At 40.7% G+C, this 16,617-nt stretch overlaps 1 protein-coding gene across 1 annotated transcript in view; it reads left to right on the top strand.

The window, feature by feature from the left end:
- The window catches only part of LOC125083151 (guanine nucleotide-binding protein G(q) subunit alpha), a 311,678-nt gene extending 295,271 nt beyond the window's left edge, over positions 1-16,407 (top strand). The window contains exons 6-7 of the mRNA XM_047699152.1: positions 484-637; positions 11,388-16,407. Coding sequence (XP_047555108.1) covers positions 484-637; positions 11,388-11,578 — 345 coding nt within the window. The 3' untranslated portion in view covers positions 11,579-16,407. The remainder of the gene's footprint in view (positions 1-483; positions 638-11,387) is intronic.
- The last annotated feature ends 210 nt before the right edge of the window (positions 16,408-16,617 follow it).

Here is a 16,617-nt window from a genome sequence, read left to right as displayed (position 1 = left end):
TGGGCACCATGAGAATAGGAGGCTATGGCTTCTACCACCCTTGGGAAGCGGAACTCCACCCTTGGTGGAAGTGGACTGAATCCCAGGCAGGCGTTTTTGCTGCTGGAATCCTGGTCATCATGCACAGCCCTAAATCAGGCGGCTGGAAAGTATCATCCGTGTGGCCAGGAAGAAATGTCCCCGTGCACCAAGGCTTTTGTATCCCCAGGCAAAGGAGGACTCCCCCAAATTTACTGCCTTTTCTTGACCTTCGGGTGAGAACAATCTAGCGGTGAGTGTGTCTGTCGGAGGAAGAGCTGGTGATCGTGTCAGTCTGAGAGCTTTCTTAATGAAAGAGCCGATGGGTGTCATGAACCCTTTGCAAGCAAATCCTAAAAACAACTACAATTTGAAAGCCTGCAGAAGATGGGTTGTACTTCCAAAACAATACATGGATGGAGTAATCATGTAATTCATGCCTTGTTTTTCTGATTTCTTTTCCAGAACCGAATGGAGGAAAGCAAAGCACTCTTTAGAACAATTATCACCTATCCCTGGTTCCAGAACTCCTCGGTTATCCTATTCTTAAACAAGAAAGATCTTCTAGAGGAGAAAATTATGTATTCCCACCTAGTTGACTACTTCCCGGAGTATGATGGTAAGTGGGCACTCTTCAGCCAGCCCAGTAGCTGGGGGTACGTTTGGCTGCCCAGCCAGTCCAAGAACCGACACCGTGCAGCCCATCGTTGCTGCCTTTGTTTGCAAAGCCTGCCTGTGTGATTGATGAAGTAGAAATGACTGTTCACCCCGCTCTTTGAGGACCTCAAATGTTTCAGTCCCCTGACAATGCTGAAAGTGGTAGCAAAAAACAAACAAACAACAACAAAAAAAACTACATGTTTGGAAATAAGTGGATCATGGGAGGGAACAGTCCCACAGCTTTGAACAACGGTGTTTCTGCCATTATGGTCCCGTTTTGTTCACAGGCTACTCTTGCTGCTTTCTGGAAAGAGAACAGTTTTGTGTCAAAAGCCCGTGCTCTGAAATCACTCCATGCAGGTTCATACCCCAGTTTCGATACTTCCCATCTATAGAACCATTATCAAGTCGCTTCATTTCTCAGGATTTTCGGCTCAAACTCATGCAATTGTAGGCTATACTAGACCAATGTATGACATTTTAGTATGATGTGGGGACACATGGTGAGTGGTAGGTTTGTTTTGTTGAAGGTTTCCTTCACTGTGCAGAAGCTTTTTATGTCACTGTAGTTTTAATAGGGTTATTTTTGCTTTGGTTTCCACTGCCACAGGAAACATAGCTAGAAATATGTTGGTAAAGCCAGTAGCAAAGAGATCACTGCCTCTGTTTTTTTCTAGGACTTTATGGTTTCAGGTCTCAAATTTAGGTCTTTAATCCACTCAGAGTTTATTTTTGTATTTGAGTTAATTTTGCATATGGTGCCAGAAAGCAGTCCAGTTTCAGTCTTTTTCATGTAGCCGTCCAGTTTTCCCAGCGCCGTGAAGAGACCGTCTTCTCCCCATCGTGTGTTCTTGCCTCCTTTGTCACAGATTAATTGACCATGTGAGTGTAAGTTTGTTTCTCAATTCTGTTCCATTGATCTATGTGTCTATGATCTATGTTTTTATACTGGAAACTTAGTGTTGTGATTATACAGTTTTGCTGTAGATCTGGCATTGTGCTACCTCCAGCTTCTTTGTTCTTTCTCACAATTGTTTAGGCTCTTCGGGGTCTTTTGTGGTTCCATACAAACTGTAGGATTGGTTGTACTCTGTGAAAAATGCTCTTGGTACTTTGATAGGGATTTTATGGAATCTGTCCATTGCTTTGGATAGTACGGACATTTTAGGGATACGGAGTCTTCCAGTCCAGGAGCATGGAAAATACTTGTGTCCTCTTCAGTTTGTCTCATCAGTGTTTTGTAGTTTTCAGAGTACAGATCTTTCACCTTTTTCATTAAGTGTATTCCAAGTATTTTATTATTTTTGGTGCATTGCAGTGGGATTGTTTTCTTCATTTCTCATTCTGCTACTTCTTTATTATTGTATAGAAATGCGACCAATGTGTGTGTACTACTTTTGTATCCTGCAGCTTTACTTATTACTTCTAATAATGTTTTGGTGGAGTCTGTAGGGTTTTTCTGTGTATAGACATGCACTGGACAGGGGCACCTGGGTGGCTCAGTCATTAAGCATCTGCCTTCAGCTCAGGTCATGATCCCAGGGTCCCGGGATCGAGCCCCGCATCTGGCTCCCTGCTCAGCAGGAAGCCTGCTCTGCCTCTCCCATTCTCTCGGCTTCTGTTCCTCTCTCGTTGTGTCTCTGTCAAATAAATAAAATCTTAAAAAAAAAAAAAAAAGGAAAGAAAGAAATGCACTGGACAAATAATAATAGTTTAATCTCTTCCTTACTAATGTACATGTCTTTTATTCCCTTTTCTTGTCTGAGTGCTGTTAGGTGCACTTGCAGTACTATATTGAATAGAAGTAGTGAGAGTGGACATCCTGATCTCGGCGAAAGAGTTTTTTCCCGTTGAGTATGAGGTTAGCTGTGGGTTTTTCTTGTGTGGCCATTATTATGTTGAGATACGTACCCTCTAAGCCTACTTTGTTGAGGGTTTTCATCGTGAACAGATGTTGAATTTTGTCAAATGGTTTTGCTGCATCTTTTGAGATGGTCATATGGTTCTTAACTTTCGTTTTATCAATGGGATGTATCACATTGATTGATTTGTGAATATTGAACCACTTTGGATCCCTGGAATGGATCTGAATGGATCTCATGTGACCGTGGTGAGTGATCCTCGTACTGTATTGTTGAATGTGATTTGCTAATATTTTGTTGGGTTTTGCATCTAAGTTCATCAGAGATGTTGGCCTGTAGGGGTTTGTTGTAGTGACTTCGGTTTGGGTAGGAAGGTAATGCTGGCATTGTAAGCTCTCCTTCTCCTATTTTTTTTTTTTTTTAAAGATTTTATTGGTTTACTTGAGAGAGTGACAGAGAGAGCATGAGAGGGGACAGGGTCAGAGGGAGAAGCAGACTCCCCACTGAGCAGGAAGCCCGATGGGGGGCTTGATCCCAGGACTGCAGGATCATGACCTGAGCTGAAGGCAGTCGCCCAACCAACTGAGCCACTCAGGTGCCCCTCTTCTGCTTTTATAATAGATTAATACAGATGATTTGGAATAGATATATTTTTTTAAAGATTATTTATTTATTTATTTGACAGACAGAGATCACAAGTAGGCAGAGAGGGAGACAGAGAGAGAGAGAGGAGGAAGCAGGCTCCTGGCCGAGCAGAGAGCCCGATGTGAGCCTCGATCCCAGGACCCTGGGATCATGACCTGAGCCGAAGGCAGAGGCTTTAACCCACTGAGCCACCCAGGCGCCCCAATAGATATTTTTTTAATGTTTGGTAGAATTCACCTGTGTAGCCATTTGGTACTAGACTTTTGGTTTGTTGGGAGTTGATTACCAATTCTATTCTGTTACTAGTAATTGATCTGTTCAGATTTCTGTTTCTTCCTGATTCAGTTTTAGAAGATATATCCATTTCTTATAGGCTATCCGGTTTGTCAGCTCATAATTTTTGGTAGTAGTCTCTTATAATCCCTTGTATTTCTGTAGTTGGTTGTTACTTCTCTTTCTTTCTTTTTTTTTTTAAAGATTTTATTTATTTATTTGACAGACAGAGATCACAAGTAGGCAGAGAGGCAGGCAGAGAGAGAGGAAGGGAAGCAGGCTCTCCGCTGAACAGAGAGCCCGATGCGGGGCTCGATCCCAGGACCCTGGGATCATGACCTGAGCTGAAGGCAGAGGCTTTAACCCACTGAGCCACCCAGGCGCCCCGTTCTCTTTCTTTCTTGACTGTAGTTGGTTGTTACTTCTCTTTCTTTCTTGAGGAGTTTGACTGAAGGTTTATAATTTTCTTTATCTTTTCAAAATACCTGCTCTTGGTTTCATTGATCTTTTCTCTTTTTTAGTCTCTGTTTTATTTACTTCTGATCTGATTTTTATTATGTCCTTCCTTCTACTAAATTTGGGCTTTGTTCTTTTTCTAGTTCCTATAGTTGTAATGTTAGATTGTTTGAGATTTTCAGTTATTGCAGTAGGTCTGTATCCTTGTTTAATTTCCCTGCTTTTGCTGGGAAACGGCTTTTGCTGCTGCATATCAACGATTCTGGCCCTTTGTGTTTTCATTTGTCTTCATGTATTTTTTCATTTCTTCTCAGATTTTTATATTGACCCATTGATTGTTTAGTACCATGTTGTTTGACCTCTACATGTTTGTTTTTTTCCATTTTTTTTTTCTTGTTACTGATTTCTAGTTTTATATCATCATGGTCAGATGCAGGATATGATTCCAGTCTTCTTAAATTTATTGTGACTTGTTTTGTGATCTCTCCTGGAGAATGTCTCATGTGCATTTGAAAACAATATGTATTTTCTTGGTTTTGGATAGAATTTCTGAATGTATCTATACATACATATATTTCTGTATACGTCTGGTCTAGGGTATCATTCAAAAACAAATCCTTCTTGATTTTCTGCCTGGATCATGTATCCATTAATGTAAGTAGGTTTCAAAGTCCCTTAGTATTATTGTATTACTGTCAGTTTCTCTCCTTGTATCATTAATATTTACTTTCTGTATTTAGCTGCTCCAGTATTAGGTATAAACATTTACAATTGTTTTACCATCTTGATGGATTAACCCCTTCATCATTATGTAATGCTCTCGTCTCTTGCTACAGTCTGTTTTAAAGTCTGTCTTGTCTGATATAAGTATTGGTAGCCCAGCGTTTTTTTCACTTTCATTTGTAAGGAATATTTTTATCTGCATGTGTCTTTAGTCTGAAGGGAGTCTCTTGTAGGCAGCATTTAGAGGGCCCTGGGTTTTTTTTTAATCTGTTCTGTCTCCCTATGTCTTTTGGTGGATCATTTAGGTCATTTACATTTAAAATAATTGTTGATAGCTCTGCAGTTACGGCCATTTTGTTAAATTTCATCATTCTCTGTTCCTTTCTTCTGCTTTTGCTCTGTGATTCATGACTTTCTGTAATGTTGTGCTTGGCTTTCTTCTTTTTTGTGTATCCATATGAAAGGTTTTATGCTTGCACTTACCATGAGGTTCATATATAACATCCTGAGTATATAGCAGTCTGTCAAGCCGACGGTTGCTGATGTTTGAATATGTCCTAGAACTTTTTTCTCCCACTTACGTATTGTTCTCATTTTACATCTTTTTATTCCTAATTATCTTCCAACTATAGCCTTTTCCACTTCAAGAAGTCATTCTAACGTTTCTTGTAAGAATTCCTTTATCTGGGAAACTCAGTATCCCTCCTTCAATTCTGAAGGATAACCTCACCAAGTAGTCTTGGTGGCAGGTTTTTTTTTTTTCCCCCTTTTAGCACCGTGGAGCTGGCTTCCCCCTTTCTTCTGACCTGCCGTATTTCTGCTGAGAAGTCAGCTGAGAGACTTAAGGGGTTACCTTTTCCATGACTTTTTGCTTCTCCCTTACTGCTTTTAAAATTCTCTTTACCTGTTGTGTCTGCGGGCCTCATCCTGTTTGGGACTGTCTGTGCTTTCTGCTCCTAAACGTCTTTTTCCTTATGTGGAGGAACTTTTCAGCTGTTACTTCTTCGACTAACTTTTCTGCCTCTCTGTTCTCTTTCTGGTGCCCTGTAGTGCAGATGTTTGTTTGAGGTTATCCAAGAGATCCTTTAGCGTATCCTCATTTAAAAACAATTTTTTTTTTTTAACATTCAGCTTGTGTGTTTTCCATCAACCCTGTCTTCCTTCTCGTTATTTTGCATTTCTGCGCACATTTATTTACTATTGATTCCCTCGAGTGTATTTTTCATTTCAGTTCTTGTATTCTTCAATTCTGATGTTTTAAAAATACATTTTCTATCTCATTATTGAAGTTCTGAGTTCCTCCACTCTCCCCTCCAAGCCAGGGAGCATCTGCGTGACCATTAAACTCTATCGGGCATATTGCTTATCCGTTTTCGTTTTTTTCTGGGGTTTGTCTTGTTCCATTATTTGGAGCATTCGCCTCTGTCTGCTCACTTTGCTTGACTTTCTGCATTTGTTTTTAAGAAGTAGACAGAACAGCTCCTTCTCCTAAACTTGATGGAATAGTCTCCTGCATGTTTGTCCCCCGTGTAGACCGTGTGTGCTTGGTCACTTTGGCCAGAGCTGTGGCTGGCATGGGCTGGGGAATCCCAGAGCACTCCATGCTGGGGTTGCCCTGCTAGGATGGCTGGAGCGGAAATGGGCATGGGCTGGGGCAGTCCTGAGTCCTGGGGCTCTTACAGGTAGCACCTTGGCAGAATAGTGAGATCTGAATTGAGTTCAAGCTAGGGGATCCCAGGGCTCTCCATGCTGAGGGTGTGTTGGCAGGACAGTTAAATCTGGAGTAGACACAAGCCAACATATCCCAGGCAGGACAACTGAAGATGAAGTACGTGCAAGCCAGGGGTCCTAGGGCTCTCTATTCAGAGGATGCTCTGCGAGGATGGTTGAAGTTCAAGTAGGTACAAGCCAGGGTGTCCCAGGGTAGTCCGCACAGGGGGCACCATGCAGGGTAGCTGGGCCCGAGTCGGGGTACACATCTCAGGGCATCCCAAGGTGGCCTGGCAGGGCTGCTATCAAGCCAACATGGTAGGAGCCTGGAACATTCCGGTGTGCTTTGCACCCATGTTCTCTTGGTGGGGTCGCTAAAGCTGTAGTGAGCATTGACCAGGGGGTCACAGTGTGCATGGTGCTGGGGCCACCTTGGTGGGAGGGCAGAGGAGGTGGTATGGGCTAGGGGCCCAGGGCTCCCTGAGGCAGCAGGCCCACTAGGGCACCCACAGCCTACTCCCATCAAGGTGGAGGGGTACATCAACCGTAGCATCTACCAGTCCCTCTGACCAGGAGAGAGTTCCAGCAGCTCCCTCTTCCACCTTTTGGCAGGTTTGAAGACTGGTCCCTTACATTTTAGTTGCCCTTGCAACCCTCAGCATTTTTTCTGTGCCCATAGACAGACGGATCTGCTCACAGTCCCTCAGTACTGTCCCCCTCTGCCACAGTTGGTAGCATTAGGGGTGGGGCTCCCCCCATTCCTGTGTCTTCCTCTCTCTTGCCATTCTTTATGTGGTCTCTCCCTGTGTTGTCGTGCTGAAGCTGTACAGTCAGCCCTCCGTTCTTCAAGAGGATTTGCTCTAACAGTAGGTGTAGATAGGGTGTCTCCTGGAGGAGGGGAGTTAGGGCCTTTCAGTGTCGCCACATTGCCCCAGAACCAACCTTACTCTCCGGTCCTTTACAGAGAAAGTGTGCCAAACCCAGATGCAGATGAACGGTAGTTGAGAGGACAGCTTGAATGTCACCAAGTTCCAGCTCTGCCACTTATGGGCCTTGTTGGCTTAGACAAGTCTATTCAACTTTTCAGTTTCTTCTTAAGTAGAAAAGAATTCTACTTAAGTAGAATCCTATGTATGTCCCTAGCATGGGATCTGGCACAGAGAAGACCACAAACCCAAAGTACCCCTTCTAAAGATGTACGTATACAACATTATCCACATAGGATCTGCAGTGGGTACCAGTTCGAGGCTTCTATACTTATAAAAGCTTCTAAAAGCTCCCTCAGAAAGGTGATTACTTCAAGAAGCGAATATTCAGTTCGGCTTCATAGCTTTCTGTGAAGATACAAACACCTCAAGGAGGGAGTTTTTCTCATCTTTTCATCCCACGTGCATCTGGTACAATGCTGGCTCCCAGAACGGAAAGGGTTGCATCTTTTGTGAACTCAATTTCCCTTCTCAAACATGTCTAGGATTCTAAAGGTTGCTGGATGGAAATAGAAACATTTGGGGATGCTATAGGGTATTAGAAACAGTACTCTCCATCGTTTGTTAGCAATGTGCTCCTGTCCCCTATCCAAGGACATTTTCCTTTGTGCTTTGCTTCCTTCAAAAACAACTTCTTCCCTAGCCTAAACAGTCTTTTCATTTTTATGCTTTTTTATCAACCACTGGTCCACCACTAAGTTATCAATGCCAGAGACTGTGTCCCTCACTGTTCCTGAGGAAACTATAGAAGGAACTTTGCGGGTGGCCAACTTGGTTTCCAAGAGCAACACGCCAGTCTTTAAACACAAGCTCAACCTGTAGAAGATGGGCATGAAACATCTGGCTTACCTGTAACCACACGTTTGCCTTATGCCTCTAGACTGTTCATTTATCTCAGTCCCGTGAGAACCAACAAATAGGAAATGACGCCCCACACCGTACGTGGCCCCCGCTCTAGGGCAGCAGGTTTTCATGATGGGCTTGCATATAAGACAACAGGGGCTAAATACAGCACCGCCTGCCCCACAGAGCAAAGCCACGGAGACTCAGGCTACTCAGTACAGCACCCACAGCACACCACCTCTGGGCTTGACTTCTCTATAGCACAAGACTTACTCTCTGTGATCGATGTTTAGGGTTTTTTGTTTTTTGTTTTTTCCTTTTTGCCACATCCTTCTAATCTCTTTCCCTCTCTCCTTCATCCAGTAAATTTCCCAGATTCCCCATCACCATGAGCATTTTCCTTTCACCAGATGTGCATGCACGGCAAAGGTCTGAAAGTGTGAACATATGTGGGGGGTTCTTGGTTTTTCTTTTTTTTTTTACTGTTAATCTCCCCCAACATGCACATAACACACAGAGGCAACTTAGCCATGGAGAAAGAAAAAAGACACTTATTCACTAAGCAAACACAGCTGTCATTTCATACAAAGCCCTTGTAAGATGAGCTACAACTAAAAAAATTCTAGGCCGACTCTGCAGCAATGTTTTTATAACAAACATGTTTATAGTATTATGAATTTCACACTTCCACATTTCTGCACTTAGAAGGTCTTAATCATAATGAATGCCATTTCTGTATTTCTCTTCCGGAAGAGAAATTACCGTTTCCACATGGACGTGAATTGCAGAATTGTTCCTAGAGGCTGTGGAATTCTGTGCCTGCTAGGATGGCTAGAATGATTTCTTTGTAGTTTGTGTTTATTCAAATCATGTAATTTATGCTTAAAAACTGAACACACTGCAAGTGCTCTTCGCTGAACTTGGTTGGGTCTAACTCTGATGTTCTTTAGGGTTTAAGTAAAAAGAGCCCTTTTTCCCTCAAATTGAGTAAATACTAAAATCAAAGGGAACTTCCTTCACAAACCAGGAAGGTGGGGTTCCTTTATGAAAATAAGAAGCTGCTCCAACCCCAACAACCTATTAGTCCTGGTTTTAAATATTATTACTGCTGTGAAATTAGTGAATTAATAGCACATCGAGAAAGATGAGACACTATCATGGTATTTGTATGGTATTTTCATTATGACACTGCCTTCTTAATTGCCAACAAGGGTTTCAATTCTGGTCACTGAAGTCGAAAATTGAAACATTACCTTTGTTAACTGTGTCTTTATGGCTCTTTCCTCCTTCCTATTGGCAGAGTTAGATAGAAGCTTATGGGGGTAATCCCCAACTTACAGTAAGGATGGCTTGATATCTTCAAGTTGGCTGTCAAAAAATCATGATTCCTTTTGTTAGAAGTGAAAACTCAACCCTTAGTTTCTTTATCCTAAACAATAGATAACAAGAATATTGATAGAAAAAAAAATGGAAGCCGTGAATCCTGAGAGTGTCTTATTAGACAGAAGGAAGTAGAGGAGGAGAAGGTTATATATAACATGACCACCATCTTTCTTTGGACGGAACTCACCGGAAAAAAATGCCAGTGTACATCTATAGAGCCTCAAAGACTAAAACATAGATGCTCAGTACTTGATAGAAGCAGTGTTTGTTTTGATGTCACTAATTAACATTAATTTCAGGATGACATCAGTACATTCATCAGAACCTGTTAAATAGGTTTTTAAAACAACTCTATTGACCTATAACTCACATAACCATGTAATTCACCCATTTAAAGCACACAGTTCAGTGCCTTTTGGTAAATTTTTTAAATTATGGTAAAATACATAACAAAGTTTGTCATTGTAACTGTTTTAAAACAATGCAGTTCAGTGACATTAATGCAACCATCCCTCTTCCCGAGACTTTTGATCACCCCAAACAGAAATTCTCTAACCATTAAGCAGTAGCTCCTCATTTCCCCTGCCCCCACCGCTCAGTAACCTCTAATGTGGTTTGTCTCTTTTGATTGGCCTATCCTAGGTGCCTCGTCTCAGTGTAGTCCTACATTTGTTCTTTTGTCTGGCCCCTTTTACTTAGCATCACGTTTTCAAGGTTCATGCATGTTGTGCCAACTTTTCTGTGGCTCACTACTATTCTGTTGTGTGTCTCCAACCTCTTGTTTATCCGTTCCTCTGTTCTTTGTTGATGACCGCTTGGGTTGTTTCCACCTATTAGCTGTTGCGAATACTACAGCAGTGAAACTCTTTGTCCAGGTAACTTTTGGAGTCCCTGCTTTCACTTACTTTGGATATATACCTAGGAATACAGTGGCTAGGTCATACGGTAATACCGTGTTGAGATTTTAGGGGGAACTATCCACCTGTTTTCCGCAGCGGCTACACCATTGTACATTCCCACCCACAATGCGTGAGGGTTTCAATTTTTCTGCATCCTTGCCCACACTAATTTTCTACCTTTTTCTGAGCTAGCCCCTCCGGTAGATAGACAGTGGCATCTCATGGTGGTTTGGATTTGCATTTCCCAGTGACACGGGATGCTGAGCCTCTCTGGATGTGCTTATGGGCCAATTGTAGATCTTTGGAGACCTGTGTCTTCAAGCCCTTTGCCTATTTTTTAATCAGATCCCCTTGCTGTTGCTGAGTTGGAGGAGTTCTAGTTTCTGAATACTAACCTCGTAGGAGGTACGGGATTAGCCAGTATTCTACACATTCTGTAAGTTGTCTCTTCACTGTCGATAGTGATGCACAACTTTGACGTACAAAAGTTTTCTTGTTTTGATGAGGTCCAGTTTATGTGCCTATGATTTTGGTGTAAGACTTAATTGCAAAATTATTAACTAAGTTTTTAACGTATCCTCAATAGATCACAGTCAGTAGGTCAATAGATCACAGTCCTATTTCAAGGCATCTAGGACAGTGTTTGACCTGGAAGAGAGCCTGAATAAAGCTAAGAAAATCTAAAACCAGTCTTTCTCATCACCACACATAGTACATTGAAGGCTGCGTCAATGTGGTGTGCTCAGCAACACTGGCATCTAGAAGCTAGACAGAGGGACTGGCAGAGAACAGGCCAGAGAGGAACCGTATGACACAGTGCCATGCGGCTGTCCTCTCCACTCCATCTTTAGTGACCCTGTAAACCCTTATTGAGCGAAGGCATTAACACATCAGCTGACGAACCTTTCCTCTCCTCCCTTGGCCAACAGGACCGCAGAGAGATGCCCAGGCAGCTCGAGAATTCATCCTGAAGATGTTCGTGGACCTGAACCCAGACAGTGATAAAATTATCTACTCCCACTTCACGTGCGCCACAGACACCGAGAACATCCGCTTTGTCTTTGCTGCCGTCAAGGACACCATCCTCCAGTTGAACCTGAAGGAGTACAACCTGGTCTAATTGTGCCTCCTCGACACCGCCCTTCCCTTCCCTGGTGGGCTATTGAAGCTGTACAAGAGGGACTGTATTTCTGTGGAAAACAATTTGCATAATACTAATTTATTGCCGTCCCGGACTCTGTGTGAACGTGTCCACAGAGTTTGTAGTAAATATTATGATTTTATTTAAACTATTCAGAGGAAACACAGGATGCTGAAGTACAGTCCCAGCACATTTCCTCTCTCTCTTTTTTTTAGGCAAAACCTTGTGACTCAATGTATTTTAAATCCTCGTCATGCACTCGCCCAGATAAGGGTTCTCTTTTTTTTTTTCTTTTCTATTGAGCAAAACAAAGCTGATTGCCCTTCTGCTAACCCATACCCGCCGCCCCACCCCCACCCCGATTTTTCCCCCGGTTACAATGGCCTTTACCTTAGTTCCATTCTTGGTCAAGTTTTTCTCCCAAATGATACAGTCAGGACAGCATCATTTGATTTAAGCCATTGACATCAGCTTAATTTCAATGTTTGTAGTTTCGCTGAAGGATTCTAAATATTAATACTGTGGTTTCACTGTATGGTCCTGGATACACATACAGAGTTGTTTTATATAAATATATTGTCTTGCCTCACGTTGGGCTAGGATGACGGATGCCCATCTTACGGTTAAGTGTCATTTCTTTTGGATTTCTACCTTCAGCCATAGCTTGGTTGCTCAGAGAGAGAGATGCACAAGTCAGTAAGTCAAGAACAGAGACACAAAGTTTTTGTTTTTTTAAATGCCATGTGCCATGGTCCTTCCACCCACCCTTTTTTTTTTTAACCCTCTCTTTAAATTGCAGATGCCAAAAAATATATGTATGTATATGCCAACAGACACTACATGACCCCAAAGGCTGCTACCCAGAACCTTTTTCTTAGGTTGTTCTTTGTTTCTCCCCCTCTTGGTTCAGGTTTTTCCTCCCTTTTTCCCCCTTAGTGTTTGGGCCAGAATTTATTATGGGTGTGTGTTGCCAAAGCTGGCTTTTTATAAAAGGAAGATAGTGAAAATGTAAAAGATAAAAGCCAGTATCTTAAAATGGAAGAGAGTAAGACTGAGTCCTAAAGTCATTGGCTGAGAGCAACCCCGAAACACCAATCAGTAACTGTAAATTTGATTGGCATGGTCCATTCTTTTCTTTGCCGTGAGATCACATTGTTCAGTGTCCATTCCATGTTGCGTGTCCAGATCGGCAATGTAACACAGTGTCTTTGTGATAGAACACGAAATCTGCTATCTCGTCACTTAAAGCCAGTGTTACTCTTTGTGTTCTTTAAGGTCAAGAAGGTCAGCCAAGAACATTGGTTGAGTATTCTGATGCCTCTAATTTGCAAAACCTTTACTTCCTGCTGGTTTACCACCTTTGGGATCTTTCTAAACTGGTCACTGGTTAAGTTGAACCTAAGGAAGACTTGTGGACTCAAGAGTAGCTTGTCAGCATTCTATAGAACATGTATTTATGTAACTGAACCTACTAGGAGAGATATTGGGAGTTCTCTACATGCAATTTATCAACAAATGCAAAGAAAAAAAAACAGCACATGTATTGGTGAGCTTGAGTTGAAATAGGATTTAAGGAAATAAATCAAGATTGTTTTAAACCTGCTGGAGAGTAGGAATTAGACCACGACACTGGTCTTACTTTAAGTATCATACTATTTGGCCCAAGTCTAAACTTCCCTATCAATCACTCTTTGGGAGACAGCAAAGGGAAGAGAGAAAACACGTGGCTTATTAGAGGAGTCCAAGGAGTTCCTAAGTCGTGGTAGAACATTCTCCTTCTTTACTTTCCCAGCCACAAACAACACAGGTTACCTTTTCACTTTGCTCAGAAAGCACCTGTAATTTAATTAAGAACCAGACTGCCTGTAGGTATAGTGCAATTCTGAATGCTCTAATCATTGTACATACATCTCTTGATATTGTAGCGTCCTTACTGGCTTTGTAATCATTAATTTTTTGGCAGATTGAATGTGCTGTATTGATATGTATCTATGTAATTGTATGTCTTATAGCTAATTCACATTTTGAATAATGTTATTTTATTTACTTTTTTAAGAGAGGAGAATGTAAATTTGTCAGTTTATTTCTGACTAGGGATATTTTTTTTTTCCATTTAGAAAAGAAAAAAAAATCTTACTATCGTACAGAGCGGTACTAGCATCGTGCTGTATAAAATCATTTGCACATTCCTGAGTAGAGGTATACTGGTAAGACCCAAAGGTAATTTCATAGCAAAATACATAAAATCAGTCGGAGCTTTTATACAAACATGGAAACCAACTTTGTAGAACTTTTGCCATTTGACCTAGGATTGGAATATGAGCTTTTATACAATTCATATTCTTATTTGGCAAATGCACCGTTTAGTATTACCTCTCTGATGGCCTTTATTAGAAAGGCAGTTTTAGAAGCTATTGTGATCCACTAAGGAAATGTTTTAACAGCTAGAGACCACTGCTTGCCCAAAAGGGCAATCTTAAATTTGGTGCAGCAAAAAAAAAAAAGAAAAAAAAAAAAAAAAAAAAAAAGAAAAAGAAAAAAAGGGAAAAAAATGAAAAAAGAAAAAAAAAGAAAAAAGTCAACAATAACATTTGAAGGCCTACAGTGTGTATAGAGAAAACCTCATCACAAGATCCTAAGTGTTACAGTTTTAGGGAATCAAGATATTCTATTTACTAGAGCTATAGTAGATGTAGTCGATTAAACATGATCTCAAAGCTCGAAGAAGATGAGCAAACAGGGAAAGATTGTTCTATTTGTCTTTATGAAATTGGGATGGAATTGCTATGTAGAACTGAGGTTTGTGGCTTCGCTGTTTGCTGTAGGGTGCATGACAAGATCCCTTTCTGTTGAGAAAGGAAGAAATTGATCACCCTAGCTGCAGTGACGCATGGAAACCTAATTGTATCCACACTAGTCAATCGAAGCTAAAGGATTTTCTTTTCTGTTTCTTTGGGGTTTTATTGAAGGGGCTAGGGGCGGGAAGGGATTCTTCTCAGTTTTGTATAAAAACAAAAGTTTACTCATGCTTTCTATTATATTGTGATTGCAAGCGTTAGAAGCGTGTGCCACTGGACTCCTCGCATTGATGCTCCAGGTCATGGAGGCCCGTGGCGAGTTTTTGGTGACTTGGGCATGTCTTATTCAAAAAGAAAAACACAAACACAAAAACCTTTCTTCAGCATACCAAGGCAAGCAGCCATTTCATGACTCACTCAACACATTGCAGTGTACCAGTTTACAGATAATTTTCCCTCTTTCGCGTGACATGGCAGTTCCAAACCCACAGAGAATTCCTTACTTGTAAATTGGAGGTTTGTACTATGCCTTACAGAGCTTAAATTCAGAAGTTTGTGCCTCATATCTGAAACAAAGGGAAATAACACACCTATTCAAAAGTCAATAAATCCCCTCGAAGTTTTTTTGTTTTGCTTTGTTTTTAAAAACATTTTCATATAAAGAGCTCTGTTGAATGTCATGAATAGACTGGGAAAAAAAATCTTAGGAACCTGCATATGTTGTTTACTAGCATATGACACCTACAAAAGGTATTCGAAGAACACCTGAAACTTGTATTTTTTGTGTGTGTGTGGATTAACTAGCAAGCCTACTATTAAAAAAAAAAAAAAGGTAATTCAGCTAAAGGACAATTTACTTTTTGTACTTTAGACTATCTTGACTGTCAAGGTGTATGAACTGTAATTTTAAAATTTATACTGCCACATGATTGTAAATTTTAGTTGTCTTAAGTTAGGCATTGGTAAAAAGCTATTTATGCTGGATTTGGGTCAAATGACTTATTTGCAAAAAATAATAATAATAATGGGAAGAAAGGGCTGTATAATGAGATACTGCAAGACTCAGATAGTGGTTGGAAATAACCTTCAAAATTACCCTCAATTTCCCTTTGTTTTCAGTTTCTCAAAAAAAAAAAAAAAAGAAAAATGAAATATAGAAGAATGTTAACCCGTATCAAAATAAAGTGTACCCAAGTATTGTTATGTATATTGCTGCTCTTCTTAAAATTAAATAAGGGTGTAAAACCACTTAATTGGTAATTGACAACATCTCAGTTGATACAAACAAGGTGTGCTTGGTATACATTACTATTTTCTTCCAAAGATCTCTCTTTGGTTAGAAACACACAAAAATTAAGACTTGTAGTATTGTATGTTTATCTATCTCCACATATTTCCAGCATATGTAGCGTTAATAGGTCTGTCCTGGTAATGATGTGTTTGGCATTTCATTTTGGTTCCACCGAATTAGGAAAAGAAATGACTTCGTTGTGTATGATTGGTTAAGAGATTTTTGGAGCCAGACACCTGCTGTTTAGTAGACACCTAGCAAGAGTAACCACCCATTCATTGCTGTCTTCCCAACTTGCAGTGACCTTTTTTTAAAAATATATAAATACATCCCAAATATTTCATGGGATACTCTTCTTTTTATTATTTAAATTCAATTAGCCAACATATAGTACATCGTTAGTTTCAGATGTAGTGTTCAGTAATTCATCAGTTGTGTATAACACCCAGTGCTCATCACATCGGTAATACTCTTGCCTCTAGACTCATGTGTTCAAAGTATGCATATACACCTAGCACATAGTAGGTGCTCAAATATTAATTTCCTTCTTACCTCCCTATCGATCATGTATCTTCCATTTCCCCATATGATTCCAACCCAATAGTAAAGGACCTTTCCATGTTATGAAAACATCTATTGGGCTAAATTGGACCTTACTTGGACAAAGCAGTTCTGACTTTCATATACACTTTGGTAGATAGGAAAAACAAACAAAAACAGGGAGGAAAATATTCTTTCTAGAAAGAATATTCTAGAAAGAATATTTTCCAGCTTAGGAAGAAAGATGGCAAATTGCCGTGTAACGTTCAGGTTACTTGGACTGAAACACGTGTTTTTGGTAGATTTCTTTTCCTCAAAGAACTCTAAATACAACTTCTTGCTGGATTCCTCACGTGTCATCATGTTGGAAACCCTTACTAGACCTATGT

This window comes from Lutra lutra, chromosome 13 (assembly GCF_902655055.1).
Source record: "Lutra lutra chromosome 13, mLutLut1.2, whole genome shotgun sequence".
In the NCBI taxonomy this organism is placed as follows: domain Eukaryota; kingdom Metazoa; phylum Chordata; class Mammalia; order Carnivora; family Mustelidae; genus Lutra; species Lutra lutra.
The sequence above is the reverse complement of the archived record's forward strand: the minus strand, read 5'-3'. Positions and strand labels throughout refer to the sequence as shown.